The sequence below is a fragment of the Staurois parvus genome, unplaced genomic scaffold, assembly GCF_062004578.1.
Source record: "Staurois parvus isolate SC_StPar_1 unplaced genomic scaffold, SC_StPar_1.0 ptg003232l, whole genome shotgun sequence".
In the NCBI taxonomy this organism is placed as follows: Eukaryota; Metazoa; Chordata; class Amphibia; order Anura; family Ranidae; genus Staurois; species Staurois parvus.
Window position 1 is genome coordinate 252,354 of NW_028321028.1, and position 24,730 is coordinate 277,083.

The 24,730-nt window shown below is 46.2% G+C and overlaps 2 protein-coding genes across 2 annotated transcripts; both read left to right on the plus strand.

Annotated features, from left to right (window-relative positions):
• Positions 1-1,474: 1,474 nt before the first annotated feature.
• LOC149428459 (endogenous retrovirus group 3 member 1 Env polyprotein-like) lies at positions 1,475-3,677 on the plus strand. The gene has a single exon (XM_089667382.1). It carries the CDS (start codon positions 1,826-1,828, stop codon positions 3,347-3,349), a length of 1,524 nt encoding a protein of 507 aa, XP_089523508.1. The 5' UTR covers positions 1,475-1,825; the 3' UTR covers positions 3,350-3,677.
• A 14,042-nt stretch (positions 3,678-17,719) lies between these two features.
• LOC149428460 (E3 ubiquitin/ISG15 ligase TRIM25-like) lies at positions 17,720-20,971 on the plus strand. The gene has a single exon (XM_089667384.1). It carries the CDS (start codon positions 17,721-17,723, stop codon positions 19,293-19,295), a length of 1,575 nt encoding a protein of 524 aa, XP_089523510.1. The 5' UTR covers position 17,720; the 3' UTR covers positions 19,296-20,971.
• The last annotated feature ends 3,759 nt before the right edge of the window (positions 20,972-24,730 follow it).

Below are 24,730 nucleotides of genomic sequence, written 5' to 3' on the forward strand. Positions count from 1 at the left end.
ATGACTTTGGTATCATCTGGAAAGCCAGAGGTTTTCTGACAGCGTCTGGAACACCGGTAAAACACGGCCCAGCCATCAAGGATTTAATGGATGCACTGCTCCTGCCTGACCAAGTGGCTGTCTTGAAGGTTAAAGCACATGGTAAACTGAATTCTCAAGAGGACAGAGGGAATCACTTGGCGGATATAGCTGCCAAAGAAGCAGCGAAAAACCAACGAAAAATGTCCAAGGTGGCCGAAGAGGAGAGTGAGACCTCAGCACAGATACTTTTGGCGGTGCATGTGCCATCAGACAAGCAATACCTGATTTCTATGCAAATGGCTGCTTATACAGAAGAAAGGCTGGAATGGATTGATAAAGGAGCAGACTACGATGGAGAATTGTATTCGATAAAAGGAAAAACTTGTTTACCAAAACATATGTATCCAGCAGTTGTCCAATGGGCGCATGGACATGCACATCTCTCTAAGAACTTAATGAACGCACTGATCAGCAAGTATTACTGGGCTCCAGGGATAACCACCTTAACCAGAAATTACTGCGCCTCGTGTGTAGTATGTGCAAAATGCAACCCGGGGAGGACGGAAAAGACACCGCAGAAACATCTGGCAAAACCCCTCTATCCATTCCAGAGGATACAGATTGATCATATACAAATGCCAAAAAGTGGCCGATATGAATATGCTCTAGTGGTGGTGGACATGTTCTCTGGTTGGCCAGAAGCCTATGCTGTTACAAACATGACAGCCAAGACCACGGCTAAGAAATTACTGAGTGAGGTAGTCTGTAGATTTGGGGTCCCAGAGGTGATAGAGAGTGATCAGGGTCCAGCCTTCACAGCAACCCTTACGAAAGAGATTTGGACAGCACTGGGGGTCGAGTTGGCCTTACACACCCCCTATCACCCTCAAAGCAGTGGGAAGGTAGAAAGGATGAATGGGACTCTAAAAAACAGGATGCTAAAGATGGCCCAAGAGACTAACATGAGTTGGCCAGACAGTTTGCCTATTGCTCTGTTTAGTGTCAGACACACCCGCCGGGGGAAACATGCCCTGTCCCCTTATGAAATTTTGTTTGGTTCAGCCCCCAGACTTGGCTGTTATTTTCCACAACAGTTGCAGTTACAATCTGATGTGTTAACTAGCTATGTCACACGTCTGTCTAGAGAATTAACCAATATCCATTCTCGAGTGTTTTCCTCCATTCCAGATCCAGAGGCAGACTCGGGAACTCATAGTCTTCAGCCAGGAGACTGGGTGTTGATGAAGAAATTTACAAGGAAAAATTCACTTGATCCCCGATTCGAAGGACCATTCCAAGTTCTGCTGACCACAGCTACATCAGTCAAGCTAGAAGGAAAAAACACCTGGATACACGCCTCCCATTGCAAAAAAGTCCCAACTCCTGAGGAAAAGGCGTCATCTACACCATGATGATTGTGTTGTATATCCTTTTTCTAATAAGTTTGATAAAAGCTCAGCAGGTGGTTATCACCAAAACAGGTGCTCAACATGTAGCCATCACTAAGGTAAATGGCACCACCACATTTTGGTACAACTCATCCAACACTCATGTAGCCACCTTCACCTTTGATTTTTGTAGTGTACTTCCTGCTTGATGCCAAGGCATTCCAGATCCTAACTGGGCACAGCGGGTATGTGAAAAAGGTGGTGACCAAATATACATATGTGTCACGGATGATTATTGGGGACAGAATTGTGACTATTGGGGATCGGTAGGATGGAATACGGGAACAGCCTGGGGATATAGACCACAGAGTGCTCTAAACAAGAAAGATGGAAAGGGGAGGTCCCTTATTGACTGTATGAAGTTTCTGAGGTCGAGGTGTAATATCAAGGGGGAAAGGCTCACCATAAATATAGAGAACCCTGGCCCTGGTGATGCAGGTATTTATTGGTTAGGAAGGACCAGCTTTTCTGGAACTGGTTCTCTGGAAAGGTTTCAACTAAAAGACATGTATCGTTCATCAGAACTAGTGGTCAATCCCCTTAGACCCACCATTCGTACCATAGGTGACATGGTGGCAATAGCAAATCCCACCTTTGAGGACACTATGGCTGCAGAAACTGGTTTTTCTGATACCAACTTGTGGCTTGAGTGGATGAGGTTCAGTGCCAGCCAGCATAACAAAAGTAATTGTTATGTCTGTGGTAGTGCCAGGCCACATTTAGGGACAGTTCCTCTCCAGATCCCGCAAGATAGTGAGGAATGTTTCCTCAGCCTGTTCACCAACACATCCACTAACCATTCCACATGTGAGAAATGGAAGAAGGAATATCCGATGGTTACTAAAAGCTCAAAACCTGGAGAGGGTATTACTATATATCCAGGGAATTACACCTGTTACTCTAATTACAAAGGCAAAGGGAGGTTTCTGGGTAATTTTACAGAAGGTTATTGTTCCACCTACAGCAGCATTTCAGGGGTGAAGGTGCGGAATCAGACCCAGTCTCTCGGTGACATATACTGGATCTGTGGGGACCAAAAGATTAGAACCAGATTGGAAGGGAGTTGGACTGGTGAATGTGCCCTTGCAAAGGTCATTATGCCTCTCCATATCCTAACAGAAGATACCCCTGACACATATACTGGCTCAGCATCTAGGCACAGGAGGAAGCGGACAGCTCCCTCCGGAAGTTTTGACCCACATGTGTATATAGAAGCCATTGGAGTCCCAAGGGGGGTGCCTAATGAATTCAAAGCCAGAGACCAAGTAAAAGCAGGTTTCGAATCCCTGATTCCCATGATAACTGTTAATAAAAATGTAGATTGGATAAATTACATATACTACAACCAACAGAGGTTTGTGAATTACACCAGAGATGCCCTCCAAGGAATCGTTGACCAGTTAGCCCCTACATCCTACATGACATTCCAGAATAGAATGGCTCTGGACATGATTTTAGCGGAAAAAGGAGGTGTCTGTAAAATGATAGAAGGAACCGGAACATGTTGTACATATATTCCTGACAATACTGGCCCGAATGGTAAGGTTACTCTGGCTATAAAGAAATTAGAAGATCTGTCAGTGGAGCTGAAAAAGAATTCAGGGATCACAGACTTGTGGGATCAATATTTTAGCTGGATGAGTGGGTGGCAAAAAGTGCTCGCCCAAATAGGGGTAACTGTACTAATAATTCTAGTTCTTTTAGCTCTGATTGTATGTTGTATTCTACCATTTGTAAAGAAGTTAATAAGCAAGGCTGTAGACAACAGCACACCTATATTTCTCCATCAAGAAGAGGAGGACCCTTTTGTGATGGAAGAGGATAAACCTTTCACTCCTCTACGGTCCCTCCCCGTCAACAGCAATTTCACAATTTTGTAGGGATAGCATCTGACTTCCTTATGTACAAAGTCTGTGGCAAGGGGGGTGATGAAATAGTCATCACCTGTCTAACGTGCAGCATAAAAGAGTTCCAAGGTACATAAGGACAGATGAGCGAGGTCTTATAGGGACAGAGGAAAATAGTCATTTTAAGGGGGGACTGTGATGGATTTGGTAAAATGCCTATTCTGTTTTCTGTTTAAAATATACATTTTATACATATTTACTTTTATACTTTTTTATATTTCTAAATATATGTGTTGTGCGTATATATATATATATATATATATATATATATATATATATATATATATTGTCTGCTGGGCTTTGCAGTCCTCCTTAACTTGTTTTGTTCAGAGTGATGCTCTCAACCCCTCCCTTCGCACTGAGAGGACCTTTTACTTAGACTTTGGGAATGTGGGGGGTGAAGAGATAACGGGATGAGAAGCAACCATCAAGTTTCTACATTTCTCCTATATTTCAACCAAGCAAAATGTGCCTTTGAGAATGTGACTGTATATACGTAATAGTGACGTATACTCTATTGTTTTCTATGTATAAAAGGTTAAGCACCGCCCTGCAATAAACAGAGATGAGATGATGTGAAAGTGGTTGTACTGGACAGTTGTCCGTGTAATTATTTTCCGGCGTGCACGCAATCCATATCTCAAAATTAGGAACAGCAGCAGAAATCCTACCCTGAGCCCGATTGTGGTTCTCCCAACCTTTTTAAGACAAACAAACAAGAGGCTGCAGGCTAACTTGTGACAAGGAGATAACAACACACAGGAGCATCTAGGATTACAGACGATAGAGTCTCTTATCGCCTCTGTGACCAGCCGGCCACCGTTGGGTCATTTCTTGAGCGCGCCGGTTGAAATGGTAAGCCCAAGAAACACAGGTGAGCCACTGGGTGGGTTGTCCCCTTCCGCGCTACTGAAAGTGATCCAGTGGCTAATGAGCTATTCAGACCACTTCCACGACAAAGACGGCGGCCAGCTGAAAAAAAAAAAAACTTTTTGGCTGATATCTTCAGTCATAACCCCGGTAATCCACTTGCAAACAGCAACGTTTAAGTACATATTGTGTTTGGCAAGTGCATAAACTGTTTCTACCTCTTAAAGAAATTGTTCACTTGGGTCTGATTCGAAAGTTCCACACTTCATATATCAATATACAGCAGTCTTTTCATATCTGTTATTAATTCTGCCACCATAGGAGGAACACGAATAATCCAGTGCTTTTTAATGGCTTTCTGAGCTGTCAGTAAACATATATGAATCCACTGCAGCTAGATGTCTGCCTAATACAATACTTACTGCCTCAGCCTGATCACAGTTAAATATTAAAATCAAAGGGTCTTTGTGAATATTAATACTTTATATATCCCAACACCTGCTCCCAAAAGAGTAAAATCTTTGGGCAATGCCTAAATTTACGGACCTCAGACATTGTGCAGCATTCCATCCTTCCTTCCAGGCTCCTTCTTGTGTGATCAGAGCCGAGCAGGAGCCAAGGGGACAGTTCCTTCTGTAGTCTACCACAAGCAGCTTCAGCTGAGAGAGAGCAATGGTGGATACTGCAGTGGTAGGGGATCGTGACGTCGGGGTCCAGGGCACCCTTCATGACCCTGGGTGCCTAAAGCTAGTGATGCCACTGCTGTACACAGTTGTGCTTCTCCAACCTTTGGTGAACACCCTTCTCTGTTCCAGCATGACTGTGCTCCTGAGTACAAAGCCAGCTCTATAGAGACATGGTTTGACCAGTTTGGTGCGGAGATTGTCCTCTACAGAGCTCTGACCCCAACCCTACTGAACACCTCTGAGATGAATAATGAGCCAGATCTTCTCATCCAACACCAGTACCTGAAATTCCCAGAGAGACACTTCAAAATCTTATGGCAAGCCTTCCTTGAAGAGCGAATGATGTTCTAAATGCAAAGTGGGACCAATTGCATGTTAATGATGATGTTTGTTTTAAAATAAGTGGCCAAGAAGCTAATCCAGTGGTGATGGTCTGGAGTTTTCAAATATTTGGTTATGTTATATACTATACATACAGCAATTGACTGTGAACAACCATATGGAGCCTTAGGATAGATTTAGACATGCGTCTAAATCTTCTGAAGCCCAATCCACACTCCTCACAGCCTGTTTTAGCCCCATTTTTGCTGCCAAACATACTGCATTGCACTCAGTTGTGACATTTTAAGGCGCTCCCCCATCAACTTGAATGTGTATTGTTTGTCAAGCTTGCCACCCACCAAACTCTGCCAGTTGGGTCTACTTTGCTGAAGGTGCGTAGCAAAGCATTGCAGCCTAGGCATGTAAACACCCACATCCACTGCCTATTGCAGCTTAAGGGGGGGGGGGGGGGCAGTTGGCCGCTTAAAAAACGCTGCTAAAATGCAGAGTTTTGCCGCCCACCAACTGGAAGTCTAAAAAAGGCCTTATACTGTTAAATTGCAACCTTTTCTCTATAAAGTGATATTTAAAGATAGCCCAGAAGTCTCATTGAGTAATAAAGTGTAACAATGAATTACTCAGAGACACTGTCTACTATCTAAAGGTGTCACCATTAATCTGCATCAGTTAGATAAATATTACATGAAAAAACATCTATATAAAGTATATTCCTATTTAATGCCTTATAAACCTTCAGTTACTCTAATTTGCTCTATTGAACACCTTACTCCCCTTCTTCTCTTAGCTGTTATAATTCTATATTTTATTTGTATTTTGTTACCATTATTATTTCATTTTGATTAATTTCATTTGTTATTTTTTTCAATAGTGTATAAAAAATTGACTAAATTAAATTAAACAAAAAAAACCCCTTTATTTATGTAACGCCCTCCTAGGTAGCTAGGGGGAGCTAGACTCCAATGGTTAGGTAGGGGCTGATCAGCAGTCCAGGAGTAATAGCCAGAGTGGGGTCCAATTGTGGTTATGGCTCAGAGGCTCTGCAGGCCTGGAATTTCCCGCTGCTCTAGGGCTTTGGAGGAAGGCCCTAGAGGCAGTGGGTGAATCTGAGGAGTGGTTGGCCTGTACTCTTGAGGGAACCTGGCCAATCCCCAACAGGAGGTTGGAAAGGGGCCAGGACAACCCTTAACAGTAAGAGAGCCTGCTCAGTAGCAGGAGAGTCTGGGTGAAAGATGGAGAAGTGAGGTCGAGATGCAGGAGCCTGGGAAGAAGCCCAGGCTGGAAGGGGTGCACCTCCAGTCAGAGGGACTTTGAAAGGAAGAAGGCTGTGGACCTCACTGGCCCCCTTGAGAGAGGACCACCTGACGGAAGGGAGCCACCTTCCCACCAGCAGCATAGGAGAAGGACTCAATGAGTACACCTACACCCCCCAGGCCAGAGAGGGGAGAGAGCATTTGGGTGGGAAACCTGACTAGTTCAACACCCATATCTGTTAAATTTCAGTTGGCAGCTTTGGATTTCCTTGCACAGGGATTCCTCCAGACAGCTGGGTAAAGAAGAGGGTTTATATGTGGTCTGGAGTGGCACACCAGGAGAAGCCGGAGAGCTCTCCTAGAAGTGAAGTTCTATCCTTGGACTTGTAATATAGTTCAGGAGGTTTGTCCTCAGTTGCCATTCCCTTGGGCATCCCACATACCCCTTACCCCATCCAAGGTTTTCTGTCTCCTGGTGCAAGTCTTGGAGAAGATGTGTGAGGCCTGGCTGTGCATGACTATAGGGGGACGCAATTCTTCAGCAACTCATATGGGGGTAGCGCTAGCAGTAAGCTACCATGGGATAGTTTAGTTTGCACACATTTGCAAATATATGCATAGGCTGCAGAGGCCATGGCACACATTTCCATGTGCTCCTTTTTGCAAATGCCAATTATAGGTTGGGTTGGTTGCCATTTTTTTGTATTGTTGGTGAATTGGTGATTAGCACACTGGATAACTTCACTGCCATTGTGCTCTTGTTACATCATTGTGGCTGCTCAGTGCCTGCACTGCAAGGTGGAATCTAGTATTATGTAGGGATGAGATGAACCTAACCGGGTTCAGTTCACGGGAAGTTCAACGAACATATCACAAATCTGGATACCGAATCTCAACCCCACTGAAGCCAATAACAGTCAAATCTGTAAAATAAATTATCCCCATTTTCAAGGCTAAAAGTCAAGGGATTGGCATTACAAAAATAAAGGGTCTTCATATTATTGTTTACATAAAAGAACCCTGGTTTCCCACTCAAAATCAATACCAGACCTGGTTTGGGATTTTAGGAAGGCCCCATACAACAAAATGGCATGGGATCCCCTAAAATCAATACCGCATCCTAATGTGAGCTGCTCTGCTTTCCCCTCCTAAACCATACTAGTCCACTAACCTTCAATATGAGAGGCTCCCATGTTAATGGGAAAAGGGCCCCTTCCTCACAAACCTGTCCTGGTGATTCTGGTAACTGCTCAGAATCTTGAAGCCCCTTTTAGGATACGGAGGTCCCCAGGCATCTGCCCCCTCCTATATTACATAGTTACATAGTCTGGCTGAAAAAAGACAAAAGTCCATCCAGTTCAACCATAAAACAAAAAAAGTTATAATCCTACACCCACAGTTGATCCAGAGGAAGGCAAAAAACCCAGCAAAGCACGATCCAATTTGCTCCTGCAGGGGAAAAAAAATCCTTCCTGATCCCCTCAGAGGCAATCGGATATTCCCTGGATCAACTTTCCCTATAAATGTTATATCCAGTTATATTCTGTGTATCCAAGAAAGAATCCAGGACTTTCCTACAGCAATCCACTGAGCTGGCCACAACCAACTCTTGAGGGAGTCTATTCCACATTTTCACAGCTCTTACTGTGAAGAAACCTTTCCGTTTTTGGAGATTACATTTCTTTTCCTCCAGATGTAAAGAGCGCCCCCTTGTCCTCTGTGATGACCTCAGGGGGAATAACTCTACACCGAGTTCACTATATGAACCACTGATGTACCCCCTTATGTATGTACCCCCCTTATGTATTATACATGGAGATCATATCCCCCCTTATGTATTATACATGGAGATCATATCCCCCCTTATGTATTATACATGGAGATCATATCCCCCCCCTTATGTATTATACATGGAGATCATATCCCCCCTTATGTATTATACATGGAGATCATATCCCCCCTTATGTATTATACATGGAGATCTTATCCCCCCCTTATGTATTATACATGGAGATCATATCCCCCTTATGTATTATACATGGAGATCATATCCCCCCTTATGTATTATACATGGAGATCATATCCCCCCTTATGTATTATACATGGAGATCATATCCCCCCTTATGTATTATACATGGAGATCATATCCCCCCTTATGTATTATACATGGAGATCATATCCCCCCTTATGTATTATACATGGAGATCTTATCCCCCCCTTATGTATTATACATGGAGATCATATCCCCCTTATGTATTATACATGGAGATCATATCCCCCTTATGTATTATACATGGAGATCATATCCCCCTTATGTATTATACATGGAGATCATATCCCCCCTTATGTATTATACATGGAGATCATATCCCCCCTTATGTATTATACATGGAGATCATATCCCCCCTTATGTATTATACATGGTGATCATATCCCCCCTTATGTATCATACATGGTGATCATATCCCCCTTATGTATTATACATGGAGATCATATCCCCCCTTATGTATTATACATGGAGATCATATCCCCCTTATGTATTATACATGGAGATCATATCCCCCCTTATGTATTATACATGGAGATCATATCCCCCCTTATGTATTATACATGGAGATCATATCCCCCCTTATGTATTATACATGGTGATCATATCCCCCCTTATGTATCATACATGGTGATCATATCCCCCTTATGTATTATACATGGAGATCATATCCCCCTTATGTATTATACATGGAGATCATATCCCCTCTTATGTATTATACATGGTGATCATATCCCCCCTTATGTATTATACATGGTGATCATATCCCCCTTATGTATTATACATGGAGATCATATCTTCCTTATGTATTATACATGGAGATCATATCCCCCCTTATGTATTATACATGGAGATCATATCCCCCCTTATGTATTATACATGGAGATCATATCCCCCCTTATGTATTATACATGGAGATCATATCCCCCCTTATGTATTATACATGGAGATCTTATCCCCCCCTTATGTATTATACATGGAGATCATATCCCCCTTATGTATTATACATGGAGATCATATCCCCCCTTATGTATTATACATGGAGATCATATCCCCCTTATGTATTATACATGGAGATCATATCCCCCCTTATGTATTATACATGGAGATCATATCCCCCCTTATGTATTATACATGGAGATCATATCCCCCCTTATGTATTATACATGGTGATCATATCCCCCCTTATGTATCATACATGGTGATCATATCCCCCTTATGTATTATACATGGAGATCATATCCCCCCTTATGTATTATACATGGAGATCATATCCCCCTTATGTATTATACATGGAGATCATATCCCCCCTTATGTATTATACATGGAGATCATATCCCCCCTTATGTATTATACATGGAGATCATATCCCCCCTTATGTATTATACATGGTGATCATATCCCCCCTTATGTATCATACATGGTGATCATATCCCCCTTATGTATTATACATGGAGATCATATCCCCCCCTTATGTATTATACATGGAGATCATATCCCCCCTTATGTATTATACATGGAGATCATATCCCCTCTTATGTATTATACATGGTGATCATATCCCCCCTTATGTATTATACATGGTGATCATATCCCCCTTATGTATTATACATGGAGATCATATCTTCCTTATGTATTATACATGGAGATCATATCCCCCCTTATGTATTATACATGGAGATCATATCCCCCCCTTATGTATTATACATGGAGATCATATCCCCCCTTATGTATTATACATGGAGATCATATCGCCCCTTATGTATTATACATGGTGATCATATCCCCCTTATGTATTATACATGGAGATCATATCCCCCTTATGTATTATACATGGAGATCATATCCCCCCTTATGTATTATACATGGAGATCATATCCCCCCTTAATCTCCTCTTCTCCGGGGAGAACAAATTCAGTTCCTCTAATCTTTCCTCATAGCTGAGCTCCTCCATGCCTCTTATCAGTTTGGTTGCCCTTCTCTGTACTTTCTCCAGTTCTTTTTGTGAATTGGAGCCCAAAACTGAACTGCATATTCCAGTTCCAGATGAGGTCTTACTAATGATTTAGTACCGGGGGGGGGGGGGGGTAGTATGATATCTCTCTCTGGAGTCTATACCTCTCCTAATACAAGAGAGGATTTTTCTCGCTTTAGAACCCGCAGCTTGGCATTGCTGCCATTATTAAGCTTGTGATCTACCAGAACTCCCAGATCCTTCTCCACCATTGACCCCCCCAGATCCTTCCCCACCATTGACACCCCAGATCCTGCTCCACCATTGATCCCCCAGATCCTTCTCCACCATTGACCCCCCCAGATCCTTCTCCACCATTTGCCCCCCCAGATCCTTCACCATTTGCCCCCCCCAGATCCTTCTCCACCATTGATCCCCCCAGTTGTACCCCCCTAGTATGTATGATGCATACTTATTCTTAACCCCCAAGCGCAGAACCTTACAGTTATCAACATTAAACCTCATTGGCCCCATAGTCCCCCAATTACACAGAGCATTGAGGTCGGCTTGTAAGTTGGAGACATCCTGTAAGGACGTTATTCCCCGGCACAGCTTGGTGTCATCTGCAAAGACTGGAATGGGATTTTTAATACCAGACCCCATATTGTTTATAAATATATTAAAAAGTAAGGGTCCCAACACTGAACCCTGGGGTACCCCACTAATGACACTGAACCTTGGGGTACACCACTAATGACACTGAACCTCGGGATACCCTGCTAATAACACTGAACCTTGGGGTACCCCACTAATGACACTGAACCTTGGGGTACACCACTAATGACACTGAACCTTGGGATACCCTGCTAATAACACTGAACCTTGGGGTACACCACTGACACCCCCAGACCATTCAGAGTAAGAATCATTAACCACTACTCTCTGAATACCATCTTTTAGCCAGTTTTCTATCCATTTACATTCAGGTTTTTACAAGTCCGTAGACTTTAACTTACACATTAGCCGTGTGTGGGGAACTGTGTTAAACGCTTTTGCAAAATCCAAGTATACAGCGTCCACCACCACCCCTCTGTCCAAGTATACCACGTCCACCTCCACCCCTCTGTCCAAGTATACCACGTCCACCGCCACCCCTCTGTCCAAGTATACCACGTCCACCGCCACCCCTCTGTCCAAGTATACCACGTCCACCGCCACCCCTCTGTCCAAGTATACCAAGTCCACCGCCACCCCTCTGTCCAAGTATACCAAGTCCACCGCCACCCCTCTGTCCAAGTATACCACGTCCACCGCCACCCCTCTGTCCAAGTATACCACGTCCACCGCCACCCCTCTGTCCAAGTATACCAAGTCCACCGCCACCCCTCTGTCCAAGTATACCACGTCCACTGCCACCCCTCTGTCCAAGTATACCACGTCCACCGCCACCCCTCTTTCCAAGTATACCACGTCTACCGCCACCCCTCTTTCCAAGTATACCACATCCACAGTCACCCCTCTGTCCAAGTATACCACGTCCACCGCCACCCCTCTGTCCAAGTATACCACGTCCACCGCCACCCCTCTGTCCAAGTATACCACGTCCACCGCCACCCCTCTTTCCAAGTATACCACATCCACACCCCCACCCCTCTGTCCAAGTATACCACGTCCACCGCCACCCCTCTGTCCAAGTATACCACGTCCACCATCACCCCTATGTCCAAGTATACCATGTCCTCCGCCACGCCTCTGTCCAAGTATACCACGTCCACCGCCATGCCTCTGTCCAAATATACCATGTCCACCACCATGCCTCTGTCCAAGTATACCACATCCACCGCCACCCCTCTGTCCAAGTATACCATGTCCACAGCCACCCCTCTGTCCAAGTATATCATGTCCACCTCCACCCCTCTGTCCAAGTATACCATGTCCACCACCACCCCTCTGTCCAAGTATACCACGTCCACCTCCACCCCTCTGTCCAAGTATACCACGTCCACCGCCACCCCTCTGTCCAAGTATACCACGTCCACCGCCACCCCTCTGTCCAAGTATACCATGTCCACAGCCACACCTCTGTCCAAGTATACCACGTCCACCGCCACCCCTCTTTCCAAGTATACCACGTCCACCGCCACCCCTCTTTCCAAGTATACCAAGTCTACCGCCACCCCTCTGTCCAAGTATACCACATCCACAGTCACCCCTCTGTCCAAGTATACCATGTCCACCGCCACCCCTCTGTCCAAGTATACCACATCCACCGCCACCCCTCTGTCCAAGTATACCACGTCCACTGCCACGCCTCTGTCCAAGTATACCACATCCACCATCACCCCTCTGTCCAAGTATACCATGTCCACTGCCGCGCCTCTGTCCAAGTATACCACATCCACCATCACCCCTATGTCCAAGTATACCACGTCCTCCGCCACGCCTCTGTCCAAGTATACCACGTCCACCTCCACACCTCTGTCCAAGTATACCACGTCCACCTCCACACCTCTGTCCAAGTATACCACGTCCACTGCCAGCCCTCTGTCCAAGTATACCACGCCCACCGCCACCCCTCTGTCCAAGTATACCATGTCCACAGCCACCCCTCTGTCCAAGTATACCACGTCCACCGCCACCCCTCTGTCCAAGGTTTTGCTCACCTGCTCAAAAAAAGAAATCAGATTTTTTTTGACAGCTTCAACTGTCTTTTATGAAGCCATGCTTTCTGTTGCTTAAAATATTTTTTTCCAGCAAGAACTGGGAATGAGTAAAGGGTACATAGTGTAACAGACCCAACCAGGACTGAGACTTTTGGAGGGGACTCTTGCCTACTGACCATGGGCCCTGGCATCTGAGGGGGCTCTATTCTTTGGGAGGTGTGTGCTTGGCGGGACCTTTGGAGTAGTTTTACCTTGTATTTAAGTCCATGTCTCCCCAAAACACACAGAGTCTGAGAACTGGAGGACCAAGATACAGATTTGGGGTCTCTGTGCCCAAACCAACATTGACTGCTTCAACCTCCTCTTAGACTTAGAGATTTAGAGCAAATGTTAATACAATAATCTGAAAACAACCTGATGCTTAGATCTCTTGCTGTAATCTGGTTTTCAAAAGTGTACTGTTGTGTATTTGTTCCATTGTTAATTGAGTTAATTGAGTCACCTATTGTTCCTGTCTGTTGGCTAGTCCTCTTGGAGGTTCCTACATTATGGGATTAGTCTGTCAACTTTACCTCATTATCTAATCAGCATGGGATGTTTATCCCAATGTGTAATATTTGTTTTTATTGTTCATGTGGGGACTGCTGCTATTTCTGAAGTATATAAAAAGCTGTCTTTCTGTTCAATAGTAGTTCCAGTTTTGTGCCTAAGCTAATGTCGCCTAGTTCTTCAGTGCAATGCCCAGCTATAATACCTTGTTCCTGTGTCCCAGCGGCGAGGAAGCAGTTCTCTGATGAAAGCACCCAGGCGGTCTGTCACATTTGATGTCAAGCAGTGGGATTTGCCTCCTCCCTTCAGAGCAATCCAAACTACCACTGGGATTATGGATGAAGAAGGACAGGAAATGGCAGCTGAATTTCAGTAGAGACTGCAGGAAGTTTTGGCCCAGTTTGATGGCTCTGTCTTGGCAGAAGGCAAGCTGGACTGGAAGTATGCGATTAGAAGAGAACTGCGGAATGAGGCATGAAGCACCCAGGTGGGGTGCCATGCGGTCCGCCACACATAGTATAAAAGCACTCATTTACAAAAAGAAAATGACAATAGTAAACACTCAACAACATTTGACTCGTCCTCTATTAAAAAAACTAAAAACCGTCCAAATATATCCTATGATTTAAACCTATCTTCAGTCCTGTCTCCCCTAATGCAGATCCTCATCAATCACAATGAATAATGCTAGGCTAGTGACGATCCCACTGACCTTGAACTCCTTTCCATTAAGGATAGCTCCCCGACCTGTAATGTGGAATATAAACAAAAGGCAGGGTTAGTGGCTTACACCTCTGACCAAATTTGTCCATGGCTATATTTGGTCTATGACTATGGCTATATTTGGTTACTGATGTCATCCACCATCCCCACCCTTTGTTTACATGGCTGGGAATTCTTGGCAAGCAAACAAATGGATCAGGTGATGTCACTAGTTGCTAAGGATGCAGCTGCTGTTGACACCTTCTGCTTCCTTAACAACCATTGATAGGAAAGAAGCTGTCATATATACCACCTCACCAAAAACAACCTCCTTGATCCCCTACAAACTGGCTTCCATCCCCTACACTCCACCAAAACCGCCCTACTCAAACTCACCAATGACCTACTAACTGCCAAAGCCAAAGGCCACTACTCAGTGCTATTACTCCTTGACCTCTCCGCGGCTTTCAACACAGTCGACCACACCCTCCTCCTCAAAAAACTATACTCTTTTGGCCTCAGAGACTCTGCTCTCTCCTGGCTCTCTTCCTATCTATCACAACGCTCCTTCAGTGTCACCTATAATGCTGCCACCTCCCCCTCACTCCCCCTCTCTGTTGGGGTCCCCCAAGGTTCTGTCCTCAGGCCCCTCCTCTTCTCCATCTACACCTCCTCCCTTGGTCATCTGATACACTCCCACGGCTTCAACTACCACCTCTATGCCAATGACACTCAAATCTATCTCTCCACCCCTTGCCTCACCCCTTCTCCGCCCGAATCACTAGCCTTCTGAACGACATATCAGACTGGATGTCACTCCACTTCCTTAAACTAAACCTTGCTAAAACCGAGCTACTAGTTTTCCCCCCAGCCCGCGCTCCCCCCGACCTCTCCATCATGACTAACAACGCCACCATCAGCCCCACCCCGCAAGCCAAAGTACTAGGTGTCATTCTAGACTCCAATCTTTCTTTCCAGCCCCACATCCAATCGCTGACAAATTCATGCAGACTCCACCTCTGCAACATCTCCAAAATACATCCGTTCCTAACTCCTGAAACCACAAAGCAACTCATTCACTCCCTTATCATATCACAACTTGACTACTGCAACTCCCTCCTCACCGGCCTACCCCAACACAGGCTATCCCCACTTCAGTCTATCCTGAATTCTGCGGCCAGACTCATCCACCTCACCAACTGCTCCGTATCCGCCACCCCCCTCTGCCAATCCCTCCACTGGCTTCCGATTGCCCAATGCATAAAATTCTAAATATTGACATTGATGTACAAAGCTATCTACAACACTGCCCCAAGCTACATCACCGACCTGTTATCCATCTACCACCCAAAATGCACTCTCCGCTCCTCACAAGACCTCCTACTCTCCAGTTCCCTGGTCTCCTCCCCCCATGCCCGTCTCCAGGACTTCTCCAGGGCCTCCCCCATCCTCTAGAACTCACTTCCCCAATCCGTCAGACTGTCACCTTCCCTCCTTACCTTTAGGCGCACCCTGAAAACCCATCTCTTCAGAGAAGCCTACCCTGCCCTCACCTAATTGCTGATCTCCCACCACTCCTTCCCCCACAGCTATTTCCTCCTGTACCACTCTCCCCTCCCTCCTAGATTGTAAGCTCCAAGGAGCAGGGCCCTCGAACCCCTCGTGTATCGCATTGTATTGTTACTGTGCTGTCTCGTGTACTGTCTCCCATTATAATGTACAGCGCTGAGCAAACTTTTGGCGCTATATAAATACTGTATAATAATAATATACTGTAATATTGACTCTGATGAGAACCCATCCAGCTGCCTCCCCATGTGGCCTAATCATGGGCAACTACCTGCAAGATTCTCTGATTATGTTGTTTAACTGTGCTTACTAGTTCTGCCGTCACTTGTTTTTATTGCTCTGCTGTTGACTTTTTTTTACCGCATTTTGATGCCGAGGACAGCATCTGTTAAAGAGGGTGGGGAGTGTAGGCAGGTGTAGTCTGTTTCCTCCACTGTAGGTGGTTCTCAGTCTAAGTGGTACCACAGCCTGGAGAGGAAGTCCAAGAGAAACAACATTTCTAGATGGTTTCCTGAGTCAATGGAACAACAATCTGGTTGGCCACGTTGTGGCCATGTAACCCTCGACAGCCATCTTGAGTCAGCAGGGTTTATCTAAGTCCCTGTCCTTAGATTCTGACACACTTCTTGCGTATGGCTAGTATAGGGAGGAACACCTCACTTGTTAGGAAAAGTACTAGTGGTAGAGAAAAATTACCGACGAGGAAGGAAGAATAAATGCCTCGCTATCCTAGAAAGAAGCATTTCCTTCTGGGACCAGACTAGGTAGGCCACACTTCACCCTCTGAAACAGATGCTGTTGGCAGCTCTCCTTCGCCACCTCTGACTACATTGAACTGTGAGTAAATTTCCTTGTGGCGTTCTCCCACCAGGGTGTTGATAACATTGACATTCTGTTTAATATAAGTTCCAAGTTTTACCGTAACCAGACTCTGTGTATTTACTGCCCTCATCGCACTTCACCTCCTCACATTTTCTTTTCTCTGGTTCTATCAATAGTGTGTCTGATGACTCCTCTGCAATTTTTTTCATCTCTGAAGGTTTCACAGAGGTGTTTAGAATTCTTTCTAGGAGCCTCAGTAGTAATACTCAGTAAAATCAGAACCCACCATACATCATCTTATGAGAAGGATGGAGGTAGCAGGAATGAGAGTATCTTAGAGTGACCATTTTTTGGCTAGTATTAGGAAATCATAACCCCCCCCCCCCAATTCAAGGACATTTGTGATGAACAGGGACTATTGTTCTGAGAGGAAAATATTGGAAACTCATAACACCAGAGGTTTGCAACACACGGAGATATTCCTTCTCTCTTCAATAATGATAAGAAGAGTATGGACATGGGCCCAGTGGTATCACGTCAGCTGAATTCCATGGCCATTTCTGCAATGGGATGTAGAGGGAGCAGATGTCTCCTCATCTGATATTTTCCTATTTTATTGAAGAAGATTTCATGGGAAGTAAACACATGTCCATATCCAGTGTACAGAAATGATCTTTATCTTCCCAAGAAAAGTGTATTGTTCTGTATGAGATTCTTTTATCAGCTTCTCCATTTATCTAAACATATGAATATACTGTATTTCAAGTCACTGCTCAGCCTCGCCCTGTAAAGAAGGACATGACGCACTAAACTGCATTCTGACACTGACCCACCTGCATTCTTCCCCGGAGTCAGAGACCTTCATTTTCATTTCTCTTCTACAGTCAGCGATGGCGTCTGCTGATTTGAGAGTCGAGCTGGAATGTTCCATCTGTCTGAACATTTATACAGATCCTGTAACCCTGAGATGTGGACACAACTTCTGCCGGGTCTGTATTGATCGTGTTCTGGATACACAGGAGGGGTCTGGAGGATATTCCTGTCCTGAATGCAGACAGAAGTTTCCATATCGTCCTGCACTGCACAGGAACATAACATTGAGTAATATAGTGGAGAATTTCCTGTCTGCTCAGCCTGATCAGGAGGAGTCCGGGGTCTTCTGTACTCACTGTGTGGACTATCCTGTACCTGCTGTTAGATCCTATCTGCTCTGTGAGGTTTCTCTGTGTGATAAACACCTGAGAGTCCACAAAATGTCCCCAGAACACATCTTATGTGACCCCACCTTGTCCATGGAGAGAAGGAAATGTTCCGTCCATAAGAAGATCCTGGAGTATTACTGCACTGAGGATGACACCTGTATCTGTGTGTCTTGTATGTTTGGAGGACATACAGGACATGAGATGGAGTCACTGGATGAGGCTTCTGAGAAGAAGAAGGAGACACTGAGGAATGTTCTGCAGAAACTTCTGACAAAGAGAGAGGAGATGGAGGAAAGAGTCCAGAGTCTGCAGGAACACAGGAGGAAATTAGTAGAAGAAGAAGCTGGTGACATCGAGAGATTCGCTGCCCTGTTTAGAGATCTCAGGAGACGTCTGGAGGACCTGGAGAAGAGAGTCCTGAGGCAAATCTCTGGGAGGGCAGAGCGGGTCTCCATCTTCATCCGGGATCTGGAAATAAAGAAGGAGGAGCTGTCCAGGAAGATGCGTGACATTGAGGAGATGTGTAACATGACGGATCCACTGACTGTCCTACAGGAATCAGACACAGGTGACTTGTGTGATACTGAGGATGGAGATAATGAGGACAGAGAGAGACATGAGGAACTCCTCCATGATGGAGGGGGGCTGGATGTGGCTGGGATATCACACACATTACACACATTATCTGATATAATAACAGAGGGAAATGTATCCTTCTATATACAGGGAGCTGAGGACATATTACTGGATGGAAACACAGCTAATAATACTCTACATATATCAGATGACAGGAAAACTGTATCCAGGTCAGATATAAACCAGAATCTTCCAGAAACACCAGAGAGATTTCAGGATTGTCCTCAGGTGTTGAGCAGTCGGAGTTTCTCCTCAGGGAGACATTACTGGGATATGGATATCGGGGGCTCAGATGGATGGATAGTCGGGATGTGTTACCCCAGTATAGGCAGGAGAGGATGGCAGTCAGTGATTGGAAAGAATAACAAGTCCTGGGGTTTGTACTGGAATGGTGATCAGTATAGGGTGCGACATGACAGTAAAGAGATCCCCTTTTTCTCCAATCCCTCCAGTACCAGAGTCAGGATAGATCTGGATTATGAGGTCGGGCGGATCTCCTTTTATGATCTGTGTGACCCGATCCGACACCTCCACACCTTCACCACCACCTTCACTGAGCCCCTCCATGCTGGGATAGGTGTATGGGGAGGTTGTATAAAGATCTGTGGGGGGAATCGGGGAAAGTGAGAACTCCACCCAGAGAATTGGGATGTCATATGGAGAGGGGGGACGGGATTGGTGGAACAATCATCCTACATTCCTAAAGTGTTTTCTGTGATAAATTATATTTCTATGAGAATTCTCCATCTCTCCCTCCTAGATCACTGTGATTTGCTGGAATAACTGTCCAATTATATTATAGTATAATCAAGGCTTTTTTTTCTCAGAGAATAGGTGCCGGTACTCCCCCCTAACGAGTCACCCCTGGTCTCTGCCCCTTACCCACCTCCCAGAATTGTTCCTTTTACACAATACAGAACCAAGTATCATTTTAGAAAAGTAATTTTTATGGAAAGTGCTAAAGATAACAAGAAAAGCAGTAAAATAGACCCCCTTCAACCAGAAACAATAGACCCCCAGCAAGAACAATAGATCCCCTGCAGCAATAGACGTACTCCAGGAACAATAGATCACCAGCAACAATAGATGCACTGAAGCAACAATAGACCCCCACCAGCAACAATGGACCTCCCAGCAGCTAGCATGAATGAACCCTCTAGCAGCCAGCAACAGTAGATCCCTCCCTCAACAGGAGATCACTCCCAGAAACAATTGACCCTGAAACAACAATAGTATCCCTACCAGCAACAATAGAACCCCCACAACAATAGATTCCCCGAATGAGAATAGACCTGCCCCAGCAGCCAGCATCAATAGACCCTCCAGTAAAGCCTAGCACCCCTTTCCATTAGACATTTAGTGCGGGAGGTGCCAGAACGGTGTTCCCCCGCATTCCGGCTGAAAAAAAGCCATGAGTATTACATATATTATAATGATGGCTTTTTTCTATTGGTCAGTGAGGGGGAATGTGATCTCTCTCTCTCTCTCTCTCTCTCTCTCTCTTTCTCATTAAATTATAACTGAAGACAAACCCTAGTTTGCCCCGTTAGGGAGATTCACCCTCATTATTTCTTCTGATGGCTTCCAAAATTGAAAGTGAAAGAAAATTCCAAATTTTTGCTCAGCTCCATCACACAACAAGAGGGGGGAGGGGGGAGGGTCAGCGGCCTTTTCTGCAGAGGGGGGAAGGGTGACCATAGAGCAGGTTGGGGGGCAGAGGAAGAGGACCGGCATAACCCAGTGTGTGTCTGTACAGAGCAGCATAGAGCCCCCACCTTCCCCAGGATGTACAGGACATAAAAAGGAGACACATACTGCTAATATATCATCACACACTAACCTGTCTGCATCCTACAGAGTTCTATTCTAGGAATCTGCATGGAGGAAGTATGGTGGCAGCCATTGCTAACTACTTCTAAAGAATACTAGTTCCCTGGCTGTCATTCTGATCCAACGCCTTCTGTACTTTCTATGTCAGACCACCTGGAAGAAGTATTCAGACTCGGAGTTCTGACTTAACTCTGATTTCCTGATCAGCATGATTGTTCCAGGTCAGTGTCCCCGAATACTGAGTCCACAGACAGCCAGGAGAAGAGCATTTTCAGAAGACATCCAGCAATGGCCCCTCCATATCCCCCTCAGTACAGGTGTCATTTATGTCACAGCCGGGGACATTCTTCTCCCATCGTTTGTTTTCATTTTCCCCGAATACAAAATGCTGAATGATAATCTACAATGTCTTTTGGTTGGTTTTATTCATTTTCTGGAAGATTTACAAATGAATAAATTGATCTTTTCTGTCACTTTTCTTATTACTTATTGTATGAAATATTCATTTTATAAATCAGCATTTAATCCCGGCTCCTCCATGACACCGTGTTACAGAGAATTCTGGGCTTTCCGATAACACAGCCCAGCACTAGCAGTTCACTGGTGGACTGTCTGTCTCTCTGATTGTTCCTCTATACGGAGACAAGGGTGGGCTGAATCAGAAACAGGGACTCTTATTCATCCATCTGTGGTCTGAATAGCAGGAAATCAAATTACCGGCTTCACAGCATAGAGGAGAATGAGGAAGTTGGAGAATTGACTCAATTGCACCCCCTGTTCACTGCACTAGGTATATGTGAAATATTCACATATCACAATATTTCTTATTGATTTAAATAAAAAAAAACAAAATTTTTTTATCAAAGCATTAATTTACAGTCCTGAACATTATAAATGAACTAAGAACATGCTGTATGTACACAACACTGCATTCCCTGTAAGTCTGAATTAAACACGACTCAAAAAAAATTAAAGGAAGACTTTGAAAACACATCAGATCTCAATGGGGAGAAATCCCTTGCTGGATCTCTATACTGACATGGACGGGGTGATGGGTGAGGAACGTAAGGTTGCCCCATCGTTGGATGGAAATGGAAATTATCAACCTACAGAGGACTGAATTCAAAGACTCCCCAAAAATCAAAGTGAAAAAATGATGCAGCAGGCGAGTCCATTTTGCTGAAATTTCATTGTAGCCACTCAAAATGGTTCTCAGTAGTTTATACAGGGGCGTAGATAAGGGGGGAGTAAGGGGGGTCTGAACCCTCCCCCGAGGAGAGTTGCCAAACAACCCTCCAGCCCATGAAATGTCCACTTGCCCGCGAGTGGAAATAAGGTGATGGAAGAAGGACTCCAGAGTCTGCAGGAACACAGGAGGAAAGTAGAAGAAGAAGAAGCTGGTGACACCGAGAGAGTCACTGCCCTGTTTAGAGATCTCAGGAGACGTCTGGAAGACCTGAAGAAGAGAGTCCTGAGGGAAATCACCAGGCTGACTGAGCAGGCCGCTGTGTTCTTCTCACTGCCCAGCCCCTCCCTCCATCCTCCACACCAATAGCAGAAAAGTGGAGAGAGGCTGGATCTGCTCTACCTCCCCCTGTGCCCGCCCACACTCCAGTCTATGCAACTTTAGAGGAGGTGTGGGTGGGAAAGTGAACACAGCAGTCGACAGCTCTGATGAATCTGAATGAGTCATGGTGAGTCAAACCTAACCTTCCTTCCTTCCACCCCTCCCTCCCTCCCTCCCTCCCTCCCTTCCTTCCTTCCTTCCTTCCTTCCACCCCTCCCTTCCTTCCTTCCTTCCTCCCATACAGCCCTACCTTCCTCCCTCCCACCCACATCTCTCTTCATTACACCCACCCTCCCTCCCTCCCTTCCTTCCTTCCTTCCTTCCTTCCACCCACTCCTCCCTTCTTTCTTTTCACCCACCCCTCCCTTCCTTCTTTCCAGAAACCCCTCCATTCCTTCCTTCCTTCCTTCCCTTTCTTCCTCCCACCCCTACCTTCTTTCCTTGATTCCAGCCACCCCTCCCTTCCTTCCTTCCTTACACCCACCCACTTCTCCCTTCCTTCTTTCCACCCACCCCTTCCATCCAGCCACCCCTCCCTTCCTTCCTCCCTCCCTTCCTTCCTTCCACACCTCACTTCCTTCATCCCTTCCTTCCACCCATTCCTTCCTTCCATGCCTCCCTTTCACCCCTTCCTTCCTTCCTTCCTTCCACCCCTCCCTTCCTTCCGTCCACCCTTTTATTTACTTTCACCCATCCTTCCTTCCATCCTTCCATCCACGTATACCTTCCTTCCTTCCACCCACCCTTCCCTTTCTTCCACCCACCCCTCCCATTCTTCTACCCACCCCTCCCTTCCTTCTTTCCTTCATTCCAGCCACCCCTCTCTTCCTTTCTTCAACCCACTTCTCCTTTCCTTCCTTCCACCCACCCACCCCTCCCTTCCTTCTTTCCACCCACCCCTTCCATCCAGCCACCCCTCCCTTCCTTCCACCCATTCTTCCCTTCCTTCCTTCCTTCCTTACTTCCACCCACCCCTTCCTTCCTTCCTTCCTTCCTTCCTTCCTTCCTTCCACCCACCCCTCCCTTTCTTACTTCCACCTACCCCTCACTTCCTCCCTCCCACCCCTCCCTTTCTACATTCCTTCCTTCCTTCCAACCCTTCCTTCCTCCCTTCCTTTCTTCCACCCACTCCTCCCTTCCTTTGTTTTTTCCACCCACCCCTCCCTTCCTTCTACCTACCGACCCTTCCTTCCTTCCTTCCTTCCTTCCTTCCTTCCTTCCTTCTCCCTTTCTTCCTCCCACCCCTACCTTCTTTCCTTGATTCCAGCCACCCCTCCCTTCCTTCCTTGCACCCACCCACTTCTCCCTTCCTTCTTTCCACCCACCCCTTCCATCCAGCCACCCCTCCCTCCCTTCCTTCCTTCCTTCCTTCCTCCCACACCTTACTTCCTTCATCCCTTCCTTCCACCCATCCCTTCCTTCCATGCCTTTCTTCCTTTCACCCCTTCCTTCCTTACGTCTACCCTTTTATTTACTTCCACCCACCCTTCCTTCCATCCTTCCATCCACGCATACCTTCCTTTCTTCCACCCACCCCTCCCATTCTTCTACCCACCCCTCCCTTTTTTCTTTCCTTCATTCCAGCCACCCCTCTCTTCCTTCCTTCTAGCCACTTCTCCTTTCCTTCCTTCCACCCACCCCTCTCTTCCTTCTTTCCACCCACCCCTTCCATCCAGCCACCCCTCCCTTCCTTCTTTCCACCCCTTCCTTCCTTCCACCACCCCTTCCTTCCTTCCTTCCTTCCTTCTCCCCACACCTCACTTCCTTCATCCTTTCCTTCCACCCCTCCCTCCCTTCCTTACACCTACCCACCCCTTCCTTACTTCCACCTACCCCTCCCTTCCTCCAGCCCACCCATTTCTCCTTTACTTCTTTCCACCCACCTTTCCTTCTTTCTACCCAACACTTCCACCCACCCATTCCTCCCTTCCTTCCACCCCTCCCTCCCTTACACCCACCCTCTCCTTCCTTACTTCCACCTACCCCTCCCTTCCTCCCTCCCACCCTTCCCATCCTACCTGCCTTCCTTCCTCCCTTCCTTCCTTCCACCCATTCCTTCCTTCCACACACCCACCACTCCATTCCTTTTTTCCTTCCTTCCACCCACCCACCCCCCCTTCCTTCCACCCCCCCCTTCCTTCCACTCACCCCTCCTTTCCTTTCATCTGCCCTTCTACCCCTCCTTCATTCCTTCCTTGCACCTCTCCCTCCCTTCCTTCCACCCACCCCTTCCTTCCTTCCAATCACTCCTCCCTTCCTTCCACCCACCCACCCTCCCTTCCTTCCACCCACCTCTCCTTTCCTCCCATCCACTCTTCCACCCACCTCTTCCTTCCTTCCTCTCTTCCTTCCACCCACCCACCCCTTCCTTCCACCCACCCCTCCGTTCCTTACACCTACCCCTCCCTTCCTCCCTTCCATCCCTCCGTTCTTACATTACTTCCTTCCTTACACCCTTTCCTTCCTCCCTTCCTTCCTTCCTTCCACCCACTCCTCCCTTCCTTACACCCACCCACCCCTCCCTTCCTTCCTTCCACCCACTGAACCCTCCCTTCCTTCCACTCACCCCTTCTCCTTCCTTCCTTCCTTCCTTCCTTCCTTCCTTCCTTCCTTCCTTCCTTCCTTCCTTCCTTCCTTCCTTCCTTCCTTTCTCCCCTCCCTTCCT

Coding starts and splice junctions, on each gene's coding strand:
- LOC149428459 (XM_089667382.1), top strand. CDS start 1,826: ATGAAGTTTCTGAGGTCGAGGTGTAATATCAAGGGGGAAAGGCTCACC.
- LOC149428460 (XM_089667384.1), top strand. CDS start 17,721: ATGGCGTCTGCTGATTTGAGAGTCGAGCTGGAATGTTCCATCTGTCTG.